Raw genomic sequence first — 16,094 nt, forward strand, 5'->3', positions numbered from 1 at the left:
GATTGAAGGCGAGAGGAGAAGGGGACGACAGAGGATGAGATGGTGGGATGGCATCACCAACTCAATGGCCATGAGTCTGAGTAAGCTCCAGAAGTTGGTGATGGACGGGGAGGCCTGGCATGCTGCAGTCCATGGGGCTGCAAAGAGTTGGACACGACTGAGTGACTGAACTGAACTGATACACACACATATATATATGAAGTTGATAATATAACATAATAGGACAAGCAGGCATACAATATTTACTTTTCCAAAAGCTGCACATGCAATATCACCCATTGATCATTACTTTTAACAATCTAGTAAATCAATCCAAAATGAAGATAAGTTTTTATAAACTCACATTTGATGCAACCAGTTGATCTAACTTATTGATGGGAAACTCTAACAACTACTGAAATTACAGATTTAGTAATGAAACATTCCATTAGCTATTTTCGCCACAATAGCAGCAGCATGTTACCCTTGGTTCCTTTACTCTCTCCCACCCCCTTAAGAAGCAGGGATTTTATTACGTGGTCTTATTTCACATCCTGACCTCAGTCACTTGTATTCGCAATACATAATTTCTCCTAAAGTTTAATGATGTAGATGTATCCTTGTATATTATTTTCAACTAATGACCTAAAAAGTTCTCTGAAATTTTAAATTATCAAAAGATCCTTTGGGATAAAAATATTTCTATTCTTCAAAGATTAGAGAACTGAATACAATGATTACCTTGATTTATGTCAGTCATGATATGAGTGCTAAAGCTGTAATAGATATTAAACTTTGAATTCCATCAAGACACTTTAGATTTTACCTAAACGATGCGTCAAAGAGCCACCTTCCTCTTTTTTTTTTTTAACTATTTAAAAGAATGACATTACCATTTTCTTTTGCCAGAGAGTAACTAAATGTTGGTAAGTTCTCCAGTACTTGCATAGCTGCTTTCTGGACATGAAAGAGTGCTAACTTGCTCTGATTGTTCATGGCCCAATCCAAACCATCTAACACTCTGGCTCTAACTAAGAGTTTCAGAATAAACAAAAGAAAGAACTACAACTATTTAACGCAGTAGGTTCTACATTTATGGAGCCCATAAGCTGATTTCATGCTGAAAGTAAAAACAGTCTCAAGATGTTTAAACGAACTCTTCAATTCTGGAATCAAAACAAACTCAGGAAAATTAGGAATATGTTGGTAACCTCTAATCTTTTTTTAAACTGACCTCATCCTGGGCAAGTAACCATCTCCTGATGCCATTGTTGGAGACAAAATTTCTGGCTGACTCAATCTGGCTTGCTATTCTTGGTTAATCGTCCCCATTTCTCTCAACATTTCACTCTTCTGACTATAGTGGATATCATTCATTTTCAGGAAAGGCTTTTTATAAGTGATTCGGTTCCTCCAGACGTCTCCCTCTTTATCCTAGATAAATCCCCCAACCTCCATTCCTATCGCCTCCTTTCACTAAGATTTTGCTAAACATTAGACATAGCAAGCACATGACCTCCAGTCTTCCAATGTCTCGGAATAAAACGATAAAAAAAACCTTCAATTGACGCGGCTGTAAGTTTTCCTAGAGTTGGAATTTAAGAGTCTTTAGTTCTTCAACTCTTAAAGACCTACAGGGCAAAATTTAAATTAAAAAAAAATTTTAAATTGAAAAAAAAAACCGCTCCCCGTTTTTAACCTTTAGCCCCGCCCACTACCCCCCCCCCCGCCTCCACGCGAAACGCTGCAGGAAACCGGAGGGGGCGGGGCGGTGACGTCACGACGCCGGTGCGTCACGGAACGGCGGCGGCTGCGGCGCTGGCGGTGGCTGCGGCAGCGGCGGCATTTTAGTCGGCAGCGGCGGCGGCAGCGGGGCTGCTGCTCCTCCCAGCATCCCTGGCGCGGCCATTTCAGCCCCATCTTGGCCGAGGGGAGGGAGCTGCAGCCGCCGCTTCAGCAGTTTGAATTTCAGTTTCTCCAGGGCCTGCGAACCGGGCGCACCGAGGAAGAATCAAAGAAGCCACCGCAGCTACCTCACACAGCCGGCGCGCCGCCGCTAGCCGGCCTGCCGGCCGCCGCCCCTCACTCTGAGGAGCCGCGAGGGGAAGGCCGAGACCGCCGCCACCGCCCGCCCGCGGGGGTGGCTCCCCCTGTGTAGGGGAGGACCGAGCCGGCTTTCCCCTCCCCCGGAGCAGGTTTCCGCCTGAGGCAGTCGACATGTCCCTGGGGCTGAGCTCCGGCTAGAGCCGGGGAGGGAGGGCCGCCCGCCCGTGCCGAAGCTCGCCACCCGCCCGCGGCTCCTGGCTGAATCAGGAATCCCTGGCTCCGGACTCGCCACTCCTGCTCCTGCTGTCCTCGGCGTCCGAGAGCCCGGAGCTGACGCCGGCACTGGTTCCAAGAGTCGGAGCGGGGCAGCACCGCCCCTCACGCCGCCGCCGCCTCCCCTTCGCCCTCCCACTCCCACCCCCAGCCTAGGCCTGCTGACCGCGCCGAGCTGGATTGACCACGGCGGCCCGAAGACGCGAGGAGGAAGCAGCTGACCCGCCCCTGGGATCGTGCTCTCGCCGCCACTGGGGGGATTGAACTGAGGCGCCGCGACTGCGGGAGGCGAGAAGGAAGGAGGAGCCGCCGCACGAGTGAGACGGGGCCAGAGCCGAAGAGACCGACTCCGATAAGGAAACGGGAGGAGGATGTCTCACGGAGCGGCCGGCGCCCGGATCAGCCCGTGACTCTTAACAGCGACGGGCCTCAGACCCCTGCACGGACGCGGACTTTTGTCTTTGGGGGCCAGTGTTCTGCCCTTCCTGGTTTCCGGTAAGATCGCGGAGGAGCCGGCGTGCCTCTCTGCCCTCCAGCCTTCCTCACCATGTCCAAGATGCCGGCCAAGAAGAAGAGCTGCTTCCAGATCACCAGTGTCACCACGGCCCAGGTGGCTACTAGCATCACCGAGGACACCGAAAGCCTGGACGACCCGGATGAGTCACGCACAGAGGACGTTTCTTCCGAGATATTCGACGTTTCTCGGGCCACGGATTACGGCCCCGAGGAGGTCTGCGAGCGCAGCTCCTCCGAAGAGACGCTCAACAATGTTGGGGATGCGGAGACTCCCGGGACCGTCTCCCCCAACCTCCTCCTGGACGGACAGCTGGCGGCCGCGACAGCCGCTCCGGCCAACGGAGGAGGAGCCGTTTCGGCCCGGAGCGTGGCCGGGGTGCTGCCCAGCACCGTGTCGCCGGCCGCCACCTCAGTCCCCTCCTCAGGGGCCCCCGGCGCTCCCCCGGTCACGGGCCCGTCCGCCACGCCAGGAACTGCCGCCTCATCACAGCCCCCCACCACTTGTAGTTCGCGTTTTCGCGTGATCAAGCTGGACCACGGCAGCGGGGAGCCTTACAGACGCGGCCGATGGACGTGCATGGAATACTATGAGCGGGATTCCGATAGCAGCGTCCTGACCCGGTCCGGGGATTGCATTAGGCACAGCAATACTTTTGACCAGACTGCGGAGCGGGACAGTGGCCTGGGCGCCACCGGAGGGTCGGTGGTGGTGGTGGTGGCCTCCATGCCGGGCGCGCACGGGCCCGACTCGGGAACTGACAGCTCCTTGACTGCTGTGTCACAGCTACCCCCGTCGGAGAAAATGAGCCAACCCGCCCCGGCCCCGCCGCAGAGTTTTGGCGTTGGGCAGCCGCAGCCGCCGCCTCCGCCCGTAGGTGGGGCTGTGGCTCCAAGCTCGGCTTCGTTGCCGCTGTTCCCGGGAGCCGCGGCCGCGCCGCCGCAGAGGTTGGCAGCCCCGCCGCCCAGCCAGGCCCAGGGCGCCGGGCCCCCGGGGCCCAACGGACAGGGCCTGCCGCTGACGAATGTAACCCTGGCGCAGCCCGGCCTGGCCGTGGGCGCTGCCACCGCGCCCCCGCCCCAGCAGTTCGCGTATCCTCAGCCTCCAATGCCGCCGGGCCATCTGCTGCCCGTCCCGCCCGCCGGCCAGAGTGAGTACCTGCAGCCGCACGTGGCCGGCCTGCAGCCGCCCAGCCCTGCGCAGCCCTCTTCCGCGGGCGCAGCAGCGGGTCTCCCCGCGGGCACCGGCCAGAACGCCGCCTCCGCTGGCGCGCAGATGATGGGTGCGCCCTCCTTGCCCGGAGAAGCGGTGGCCCCTGGGCCGGGCCCCGCGCCCGGAGGACCGGCCGCGCCCGGTCAGCCGGCCGGAGTGCCCCCGGCTGCAGTGGGAGGCACGGCGCCGTCGGGCCTGGTTCCCGCTGGGGTCGGGCAGCCGCAGGCCGCGCCTCCGCCGCAGATGGGTGGCAGCGGCGCGCCGTCGGTCGTGCCCGGCGGCCCTCTCGCCGTGGTGCCCGGAGTTGCCAACGTGCCTGCAGCCGCGCCCGCTCCCAGCGTGCCTAGTGTGCCGACCACTTCTGTTACTATGCCAAATGTCCCCGCGCCCCTGGGCCAGGCGCCGCCGCTTTGCAGCCAGCCTCCGGTCAGCAGGAGCGGCAGCAGCATCCAGCACGTGGGGCTGCCCTTGGCGCCCGGCACAGCCAGTGCCCCGACGAGTCTACCGCAGTCTGACCTGAGCCAGTTTCAGACTCAGACCCAGCCTTTAGTCGGGCAAGTTGACGATACTAGAAGAAAATCAGAACCCCTACCTCAACCACCACTTTCTCTCATTGCTGAAAATAAGCCTGTTGTGAAGCCTCCTGTTGCAGATACCCTGGCAAACCCCCTTCAGTTAACACCTATGAACAGTCTCGCCACCTCTGTATTCAGCATAGCTATTCCTGTTGATGGTGATGAAGACAGGTATGGAAATCTTATTTGAAATATTTGATGGGAATGCTTGACCAAACGTTTTAGTTTGGGATGCAACTGTGGGAGAGTTTTTTGGGGTTTTTTTTTTTTTTCCACTTTGAGGACCTTAACATTTCTAAATATAAACGATAGTCTGTATTTAATAAAATTGATTTATCGGTTCTTGAAAAGACATTCGTTTTAGATTACTGATGTAAAAATGATAGAATTGATGTCACAGTTGTTTAAAAGCACCAAAGTGGGTAGGAATGCAACATTGTTGATTCGAAAGGGTGGATATTAGTTTAATCTTCTCGATTTGTAAGTGGTAGCTAGTAGGTTATACCCGTAGGATTGTCCCTTTATTAGATGTCGATCACACTTGAACACCTAATGGCATTGTGTTTTGTCAGTGTGAGTTTTGAGGCTGAGACGTAAAATCAGTTAAGACTTTCCCATTCTGGAAAACAAGGAGGCCCTGTAATAGAGAAAGAACCATGTAAGGTATCTCCAGTGTATCTGGAAAGGGCGGAGAGAGAAAGATGAAATGTCAGATGCGGCTTTGAAGATCCTGTCTTCAGCCCTTTAATAAAAGAGGACAGGTCAGGAGGCTTCCTAGTGACTTCTTTTAAGTTTTGTTTTTGTTTTTTTTTAAGGCAGAAAGTGTACTGGAAAGATATTCCTGTTTTCCATCAATCTTTTTACTGTAGAAATGGGAGGTGTGAGACTGTGACAGAAGGGAAAGCTGTAGTTCTTAAAAATTAGAGTGATTTTTTAGTAAAAATATGAATGTTAACAGCTGGTTCCTTCTGTTTAGGGGGGCTGCTTTTTAAACAGTTCAAGGGCAGATTGGTACATTGCCATACCAAGTCCAGTACAGTTGATGTTTGGTTATGGTTTAATAAGGATTTTAAGTGGTTTTGAGGAAATGTCACATGATAATTTGATGTAGTATGTATAATACAAATTTTAAAAAACTGGCTTATTACCAAAAATTACATTTAAAAATCACAGAGAAAGTTTCAGGTAGTTCACAGTTAGAAATTTATTTTCTGGGGTTTTTGTTTTGAGAAAGGTTTAATTTTATACATGGTAAACGATCAGAAGTACCTTTATAGGTTTCTGAAGTAATTGGTATCTAGAATACAATGAGACCTGTTAAAACTTTTTCTTCTTACTTTCTTCCGAGTTTCTTCACATTCTTTTTATTTTGAATTACCCTTGTATTTTTGTTACATACTTCTGTGGGTTTGAAATGTTCACTGAAATTCATCCTCTCTGCTTTTTGTAATTCAAAGTTCATCTTTTTTTTATAGATTTGCTTGTGGGGTGTCTTTCTTTTGAGAACCCTTAGAGAATACCACATGTCCATGAGTGAGCGCAAGCTATTTAGATTGATTTTATGTGGATGGGGCTACCAAGTAAAGACTGATTCCACAAGTCATGCAGAAAAACCCTTCTCTACATTTTCTGCCACATTTCACTTTTCACACATAGGTGCACACCTGAAACGCCACTTGAGTTTATTTGTTCACCTTTGGTAATAGTCAGCAGGCATCTTCCCTTTTCTAGCTGCCAGAAGCCAATTTTTTTGATGGGTTGGTAAATAACCGTTTGCTTACCTCTCTGTTCCTGTTGTACATCCCCCCACCTCATATCTCTTCAAGAAATAATGACTGGTTTCTCAGCCCCTCAGCATCCCAAAAAACACATGCACACCTGTGAATTGAATGTATTTTTCTCTCCTTCACACCTCTCAGTTTTTTTGCAGTTACATTCGCCAGAACTTTAATGTGATGATACGGTATGAAGCAGAGAGAGGTGTTGATAAATGGGAACTCTGGGTTGTATTCTTTAGGATATGACCTCAAAGATGCATTTATTTCTTCTCTTTATTAAAAGAGTTGGTAATTTCAAGAATCTTATTTCCAAGTATATGACTATCTGAATTACGGATACTACTGTATCAGTGTTCTTATCAATTTTAACAGTTAACCAGTGCTGGGGTTTTCCTGTGTGTATCCTCCTATTTTAAATGTGGACTTCCCTCCCCTACCCAGTCTTTTAAAATCTTCATTGCTTATCAAATGTGTATTTCTAATTTTTGCTAGTCTTTCATTGGTTTCTAATATAACATGCCAGTTTCCAAGATGTAATCTTACACATTTGACTGTTTTGTCACTGGACCAACATACCTGGTGAAGGAATAAATCCATTAAGTAGAAATAGTTTTGGGGCCTTTTTAAATTTGTCTTTTAATGGAAAGCCTTTGTAAAAGAGAGCACATTTTAAAGCTGTATGCTTGAAGTTAAATAACAGTTCTTCCAGTGGTATGTTAAATTACTGAGATGAATGCTGTTGAGATAGTACTAAAAAAATCACATTAAATACGTTTAATGTGATTTTAAGTTGCCTTTAATTGAAATCTTCTTACAGTTTTATTTGCGGTCATTCAGATGTAAACAAAATATTGGAGTGAGTGAGTATTAATAGGTTGACAAATTTCAGATCCTTAGAAAGTATTTTTTTAAAAGATGTTTGCCTTTTATAAAATCATTAAGACGTTAGTAAACAGTCTGTTTCTTTGAGAAAAGGAAGGAAAATGGAAGATAAAAAGATTCAGGTGGTTTAAGTTGATGTATTAAACACTCTTATCTTGTGATATTGGTTCTGTTACTTAATACAAGGATCTGTTTTGGCTCATTTTGAGACCATTTATTTTAAAGAATCAGACCTTATGTACTATCATATGTTTAAAGGGGCTGATGGTTTTGTATGCCAAGTAAGAAAAGTCTTGAAGTTCTCAGTTAACATTGCCTGTTGACCTTATATTGTTAATTAGCATAACATTTTATATCATTCTAGCTTAATGGTCAGTTGTTGAGATTATTTAAGTTGATTTTGTGTAAACTGGAGGATATAATAGTGGTTGAAAACATGATTCATAAAAAATGCATAGACATTTCTACAGTAAAAGTTACAAAAATTTTTTAAACTACCTATAGGCTTAACAGACTCCTATTTGGTAAAAGGGGGGAGGTGCAAAATATCACTGGCCCTTTTGGAAAAGGAACGCAGCACAGATCGCTTTCCATAGATAACTGCCCAATGTGAGCTCTGTAGGCCACATTCCAGGAACTCATGAATGGCTGCGATTGTGAACTGTCAACTGCAACCAGAAGACCGCTGAAAACCTGATTGTAAGGATCCTCTAGTGGCAGATATCTTTATGTCTTGTTAATAGTTTTATTTGTGGAGTTTGCTAATGACTGCTGATAAAAGAGTATAAATTGTGAGTGTTAAGTGGTGTGTCCTGGTATGTGCTATAAACACAGATTTTGTTTGTATAGTTGTATATATAGATACGTGTATGAGATATACATATACTTTTTTTAATGAAGTTTTTTTTTTACTTGACATTTAAGAGAGAGAATTACGTAAATGTGTATCGGGAGGCAAAACTGTCACTCTTACCTTTGTTTTAAAAACCTGTAAGTAACTTCCCAGAGCTCTGAAAAAACTTAACTGCATTTAGTCTTTAAAAGTGAAAGCTCCTTACTTGAATCTGTATTTCTTTGGGAGCTTATGGTTCCTTATCAATATTGAATTGTGGAGATAATTTTGCCTTGTGGCTTTATAGTCGATGTTTAAATCACATGCTAGATACCATCTTATGCCTAAGTACTCTTACTAAGGATTTTGTAATCAAAGTTTGATTGACATCATATGAGTGACATTGTTATTTAGTGTAAAAACTGATATTGATGCATTCATCAGAGTGCCTCACTGGTATGCTTTAGTCATAAAACCTGGCTCTAAGTCAAGGGAATTATCATAGATTTCCAGAAAGGCCAATGATCAAAAAGTGCCTGAAGTCCTTAAAACCAGGAATTGTATCAGCAGGAATATGACGTTTTTTATTCACGGTGACACAGTTGTTTAAAATTTTTTGTGAACTAAGTTGTATGGACTGAACATTGGTTAACTTTTTTAGAAAATATAAGGGCTTTTATGTGTGTGGATAAGATAACATTGCCAAGTAACTAATTTATTAACAATCTTTTTCTTGGAAGGGATGGAGGGTATCTTGAATTATAGTGAAAAGTTTTTTTTTCGGTACTGATAGTGGGGTATTTATTCTCCCTTATGAGAATAAATGTAAGACCAGTCTGTTCTTTGGGAATTTTGATAGCACTAATTTGAAAATAATAAAACATGATGCTAGATTTATGACCTGGTACTTGGTAATTCAGTTGGTAAAGAATTTGCCTGCAGTGCAGGAGACCCGGGTTCGATCCCTGGGTTGGGAAGATCCCCTGGAGAAGGAAATGGCAACCCATTCAAGTATCCTTGCCTGGAAAATCTCATGGACAGAGGAGCCTGGTGGGCTGTAGTCCACGGGGTCGCAGAGAGTCCGGCACGACTGAGCGACTAACACATTTAGTCTTTCTCAGCACCAGAAGAAGTTGGAGGGCGCTCTAGAGTCCTCTAGTAACAAAGAGCTGTCCCACCAATCAGATGGTAAAGAAAGCAAAATGAATCTCTTCCCTGAGGAATGGTTTGATAGGGGAGTATAAAAGAATCTTGACTTTTTTTTTCTAAAATGGTAGAAGCTGAGGGGTTTAGGGAGTAGGAAGTAATAGCAGATAACAAAGACAGAAGTAAATATAGTGAAATAATATAAAATATGGTCTCAAAAGGAATAGGAACCATACCGTGTTACTAGCATGGAACAGGGGTCTAATTTCTTCTTTTAATAAATATTTTAGACCAGTATGTATTTCCTTTTCCAGAAAGATGCTGTTTATTTCTTAATTGAATTACTCTTTAAATAGAAGAGAGGCTTTGCAAAAACAGGTATATCTGGTTAAATGTAGCCTGAAAAATAATGTTCTAAGGATCTTTTTGTTAGTGGGAAGAGCAGATTTTTAATAAGAAATCTTAATTGTTGACAGTGTTGAAGGGATATGTGTAACAAAATTTCTGAACTGGAATAAATCCCTTAAGTTTTTTTCTTTATACTATATCAGTAGTCTTGTGATTTGAAGCTGTTCTTTTAAATCCTGTAATACAAATTACTGCATCCACAAAGAATATGCATTCCTGAGTTATTTGTATAATTAATTAGGTCTTTACCAGAATAATTCTTGAACATACCAGATTATTCAGTATTTGTTATAGTCTTAATCTGGCTTTGCTTAGAGTAAAAATTGGGTCTCCTTCATAAAGATTTAGGAACAGCAATTTGTATCATTCTTATACATCATTACATGATTTTTCATAATATATTTTAATGTATACTCTTCAGATTTGACTGGTAACATTAAGGTATATTGATTATCTGCTCTACCTCTGAAAAGTATATGATTGGTTCTACTTTTAAATCAGGTGAATTAAATTTCATCTATGCTACTTTGGACTGCTTACCACTCAAATTTAAAGCCTCAAGTCAGATTAAAGTTTTTAGTTTTAGTTTTATGTCTTTGTACTCAAGCTACCTTTTGTTAAAAAAAAAAGAATGAACTCATATTCTTTAACTTTTACATTTACATATGGTGGTTATGTGAAAATTCTGTAGATCATTGAGTTAATAATGTTCATCATGGACATAGACGATTAGTAAACGTCCTGATGATTTATACTCATCAGAGTAGGCAAGACAAATAAGTGAAGTCTAAATGTTAAATTCCTTAAAGCCTCTTTTCCCATAAGCTTTTACTAAAATCTGATTAAAGAATATAGATATCTAGAAGAGAAACTATGATTAATTTGTCAATTATTGTAAATAATGCTAGTGTGTTTTAAATGTTATTTGTAAAAATTTAGGCTATCCATCTTCATTGTTAGACAAGTAAATTGTTTAATCTGTGTATGAAGGATACTCAAAGTTTAAGGCTGACTGGTTTCTAAAATAGAATTAGAATTCAGTTTTAATAACTGGTTTTATAAGTAAACCAAAACAAATCCACGGTATATGTTCTACCTAGCTTTTGGAAACAAAGGAGAGGGGGCTCTTGATCAAATAATCTATAGTGTGTTTAGTTGTGTACTATATGGCATATCACATGAGTGACTGGTACAGATGATGGAATCAAGAGTCTTCAGTTTTGATCCAAAAATATAATTGCATAGCATGGATATAATCAGAGAAAAGGAGACATTGGTTCAGGCCAGAAAAAGTCATGATATAATACGTGGTTCAGAAACTTGTGTTCTAATCGTGGCTTTTCCACCATTTAGCTGATTTATTTGGTCAAGTCATTTAATTTTCTTGGTTTTCCTCATTGGTAAAATTAAAATTTGAGCCTTTGGTCAGACTTGAAGATTCCCTAAGTATAAGTCTATACATGAGAGAGCTGCTGACTTAAACCTTTCTCTCGGTAAAACCCTTTTCCTGCCCTTAGACTAATGTGTGACAAAAAAAATGAAGTTTACAAATACTCTGTAAGCAGGTTGAATGCCCAGGAAAACATTTGAAGTGGCAATATGTCAATCATTCAACTTTCTCTGCGTTCTTTGAGTAGTACGTACTGGGATACAGAAATAAGACTTACCTTCTCCTTTAAGATCTCAGAATTTATGGAAACAATTACCAATTGTATACTTCATTGTAGGCTGTGATGGAACAGTTAAGTTATTAATGTGAACAATTTAGGACATCAAGTCAGATTTGTGTAGGGCGGGAATAGTTAGACTGATTTCTGTTTAAATTATTCTCTGCATAGGTAATATGTTTACATAGTTCAAAATTCAAAATATGCAAGTATAAATTGAAAGCCTTTCTGCCACCTCTGTCATTCTACCAAATTTCTGTCCTCAGAAGCAACCCATTATTACTTTTGCATTCTATGGAAGCTAACTCTTGAACTGAATCTTAAGAGTCATTCAGATTGGGTCACTGATGAAAGAAGCGGATGATTTTCCAAGTAGGAGGGCAGTTTTGTGTAACAATGTGGAAGAGTGAGACTGTCAGATGTGGAACATGATGTGATTAATTTGACAGTAACCACAGTGAAGGGCTTAAATGTCACAGAAAGAAATTGAGACTTTAACATTTAAGTTTGTGATTGCTGTTAAAGATGTTTCTTGAAGCTTTTATTGTTTAAGTAGTATGTATCTTGGGACCATTTCAATACCCTTTTATAGTGATTATTGTATTTTTAATTAAAATCTTGTGATAAAGTTGTGTATAAGGAAATCTGGGGAAGATGTGAATCTCAGAGGTAGAATTCTCCAATGGAATGGACTAAATAACTTGGTATATACCTGGTTCCAGGTTTATGTATTCTGCTTGCCTTAAGTATTTTGTTTGCCCCAATAGTACCTTAATAATGGTAAAGTATTTGGTATATGTTAATATACTCTACCAAAAGTTGATTTTTATATAACATATTTAGAAATCATAACCCTGTGTTAAACACAGACCAGGCTTAATTGTTTTAGAGCCTATGTATACATAATCTCATTTCATCTTTTCAGCAATTGTAGTGACTGTTTTTCTCCCCTTTTTAATGGATTAAGGAAACTGAGGCTCCGAGGATTTGAGTCACATAGCTATTAAGTGAAACAAGGCATAGGGTCAGATTCAGGCTTTCTGACTCCAAAACCAGCTCTTGGATATTTCCAGGGCTAGTTTTATTACTTTCCAGGCTATGAGATAGGATAAAGGAAAAGCATCTGTAGACACTGATCTGTTGTGGCGTAACCTTTTACCTAAAGGTTGTATTTTAAATCATTTGAAGTTTGTAGATGATAATGTTGGAGAGAGGGCGCTTGTTCCTTTGCTTACTGTGTTTCCCTGGTTTCTATTTAGAGATTTCTGAAGTTGATGTACATATGTTTTTTTCTTGCTATTATAGTTGGTAACCCTGCAGAGATAGTATCTTAGTTTAGCAGGTAGACATATGTCACATTTAACTTACTTTCTCAGGTATCATATTCCTGTACTTGGTAATTGTCATGACAGACTATTCAGTATATAAATTCAGAGAGAATGTTTATTGTCTGCTGGTTTTGAAATTTTTTTACAAATAGGAAAACAGTGTTTTCCTTTAGCAGGCTGAAATAAATTCAGAGTAAGCCACACCTCACTCTTTGAAGAAATGCTTATTTGGCTTTATATTTAAATTAGTATCTTATATTTATATATAAATACTTTATATTTAGTTTACACTGACATCAAGTATGTTATTAGAAAAGTGGTTTCAAATTTTATTTCTTGAGCAGAAGAGCATTTGTGACCAAATCTCCATAAAATTCAGTACTTCTAACAAATTTTTAATATCAGTCGCTGCTTGATGCCTTCAAATATCATAGACTATGAACTTGAAATGCTCCCCATTAACAGTGTTTTCCTTGGACTCTTGATTTCCTCAATTTTATGCCATTCCAAAACAAAAGTCTTTGATCTGGCCCTTCAGTATTTACAAATGGCCCTTTTGAAATTCGTGATCAACTAGGTTTCATAGACTTGACTGCTTTAATCTGTGCCTGCTAATCAGTATTTTGAGATTAATTGTTGCTATTTGCTAAAAATCTCTCAGTGTATGGATAACATCCCAGCTTAAGTATTCCAGAAACCAAAAATTTCATATTTTTAAGACTATCTTAAATGTTTATCCCTGGAATCTCAGCTATTTAAAAATTTTTATACTGCATAGATTGTATAACTCCATATGGCTTATTTATGTTGAATATATATGTAAAAAGCAATTGTTAACTGCCAGCTCTTGCAACCTAAATGTATTTGTTGACATGTTCTAAAGACTTCTACGTGCACTTATAGTATTGTATTTCACAGATTTTTTTCTTTCCTGCCCCCAGGATACACATATAACTGTGGATACATTCTTTTACACTTCTACCTTTGACTTATGAGAAACATTTCATTGTTAGTATCTATGCTAAAATGCTGGAATTTCATAACTAAAGTCTTGTGACTTTATTTAAAACCAATTTATTTGCATTTGGATTTAATTCAAATTAAATATGTATGTTTATATGTTTCCAAATTCAGGATCTAAAGATCTTTTAAAGTATATCACCCTTAAAAATATACTGTAAAAAAAAAAAAAAAAAAAAAATATATATATATATATATATATATACTGTAAATGTTCTTTAATGAATTTTTAATTCCAGACTTGCAAAGTAACTTCCAAGTTTACTCTTTGTTATTTTCTTGTATTCACTACCTTCCTCTTTATGTCACTTTGTTAATTTTAAACCCAAGGTCTCCAAACAGACCTGTGTGAATAGCAAACTTGTTCTCATATGATCTTGGATGAGACTGCTAAAGAAAGCCAAATTGAGTTTTCAGTTGGTTTAGTTGGCTTTCATTTAATTCGGCAGACAGATTTTCTAAGTACAGTGAGAAAAAAGAGCCATGGTAAATACATCTACAGAGGGTACAAGTTGTTAAACAAACAATAGCAACCTCTTAATTCTCTCTTGATATTAGTCGGTCTAGTCAGAGTCAGTGCCTTCCATTGCCTTGGACTTAGTCACGAGAAAAGTGCAGAAATAGAAAAAAGAACAGAAAGGAGTTGAAGTAGGGAAAGCGAAAAGAACACATACTGAAGACTCCTAATTAATCAAACAGTTGCATTGGTGACATGCTGGCATCTAGTGTCTATCTGCCTTTCTTAGTTTGGGATCATCTACCTTCCTGGTTAAAACTTAAAATGCCCCCCCCCCCTTTTTTAATTCAGTAGATAATATGCCTTAACTTGAGTTTTATAATCATGGAATTCTCTTGAGTGTTTTATTTGATGATCATTGATACTTGCTGATACTTGGTTGTTATTCCAGTGGAACTCGGAGATAGTTTTCTTACTGTACTAATAACACTGCAGACTCTCCTGAGGCACTAGTTAGGATCTCAGAATTTCCATGTTGTATCTGAAGTTCATTTTGATGATAAAGATAATAACTGTCACTTACTGAGCATTGACAGAATGCCAGGAACTTTATATATAGTCTCAGTTCTTGAACCACCCTGCAAGTCTAACTGGTAATATCGCCATTTAACTGATTAAGAGACAGACCTAGAAAGGTTAAAATTTAACTCTGTTGTATGCTTAGCATAGTGGTTTAAGAGTATAAATGTTGGGACCAGATTGCCACTTTAGCTTTGTGACATTCGGCAAGTTCTTCTCTCTGATCCAGTTTCTGTGTCCATGAGATGGGAATAATAATAGCACCTACCTCTTAAGACTGTTGTAGTATTGAGTTAATAAATGTAAAGCACTTAGAACAGAGTCTGGTATGTGATAAGCACGTAGCTTGCTTATTCTTAGCTTGCTGCTATTATTCTGTTACAGCATGCATCAGGAATTATAGACGTGAAATGGCAAGTGTACAGGTTGGGAGTTGGGGAGACTGTGGAAATATGCTGAGGTGGCAGAGAGACTGTTAGAAAGCAGGTTTGTTGAAAGGTAGTCACCTGAGAAACAACTTCTGAGATGCAAAGTGAAACAAGCGTGTTGGAAGCTTGCCCCATTAAGGTTCTATAATATAGCCCTAAGGAATATTTCTCCAGGGGATAGTAGAACTGGATGGTGATAAAGCGTATAAGCTCTTACCCTGTAAAGGGACACTGGACAAATGTGAGAAATTAGAAAGCCCCCCTCTAGTTGCAGCACCATTTTTTGCCTTAACCCAGGGAAACCACACATAAATGGACTCTGAAGGTGGGAGTTGTGCAGAGTCCAACCCAGAAAAGGACTCGGTCACCATCAAATCCTGTCAAGTCAGTCCTGTGAAGAATTTTTATATTATGAAGGTTTAACTGACTTTATGCGAACACTGTACCTGAGAACAGCTTGGTTAAACTGTTGACGTGTGTAGGGATTTATAAAGGCATCTGATACAAAACAGTTGCTGATTAAGCTGTGAGTTGATCACGCTCATATGCATACAAACATACACACACGCACGCACACACACAACTGGATGCTAGTTAGTATTTAATTTTATGTGTATTACCCCATTTTTTCCTGCATTGTTGTCGGGGTCTGCTTTTTTTGTCCAGCTTTTAAATTTCTTTTGAAATGTTTTTAATCAAGCTAATTTGGGTGTTTTTTTGTTTTTGTTTTTGTTTTAATTAAAGTGGTTGCACTGTGTTAGAAATCTAAAATATTCCTTCTTTTTTTGAAAAGTAGTGATTTTACTGTACTTTCTCAACTTCATTTCCATTTGATTCTTGGGTCTCACAGGAATCCTTCAACTGCTTTCTACCAAGCGTTCCATTTGAACACGGTTCAGGAATCAAAGAACCTCTGGGATAGGTATGAATACTTGCATATGAAATGCATACATGCAACAGTGTATGCATG

The 16,094-nt window shown here is 41.3% G+C and overlaps 1 protein-coding gene across 5 annotated transcripts in view; it reads left to right on the forward strand.

Annotated features, from left to right (window-relative positions):
- Positions 1-1,782: 1,782 nt before the first annotated feature.
- The window catches only part of TSC22D2 (TSC22 domain family member 2), a 52,286-nt gene continuing 37,974 nt past the window's right edge, over positions 1,783-16,094 (forward strand). For 2 of the 5 annotated variants that reach the window (XR_009697089.1, XM_061168100.1), the window contains exons 1-2: positions 1,783-4,770; positions 15,975-16,046. Coding sequence is in view for 3 of the 5 variants with exons in the window: in XM_061168100.1 (XP_061024083.1) it covers positions 2,846-4,770; positions 15,975-16,046 (1,997 nt within the window). In the remaining 2 variants the exon portion in view is untranslated. The remainder of the gene's footprint in view (positions 4,771-15,974; positions 16,047-16,094) is intronic. The other 3 variants (XM_061168098.1, XR_009697090.1, XM_061168099.1) reach the window with 3 other exon arrangements.

The sequence above is a fragment of the Dama dama genome, chromosome 19 (assembly GCF_033118175.1).
Source record: "Dama dama isolate Ldn47 chromosome 19, ASM3311817v1, whole genome shotgun sequence".
Classification (NCBI taxonomy): Eukaryota; Metazoa; Chordata; class Mammalia; order Artiodactyla; family Cervidae; genus Dama; species Dama dama.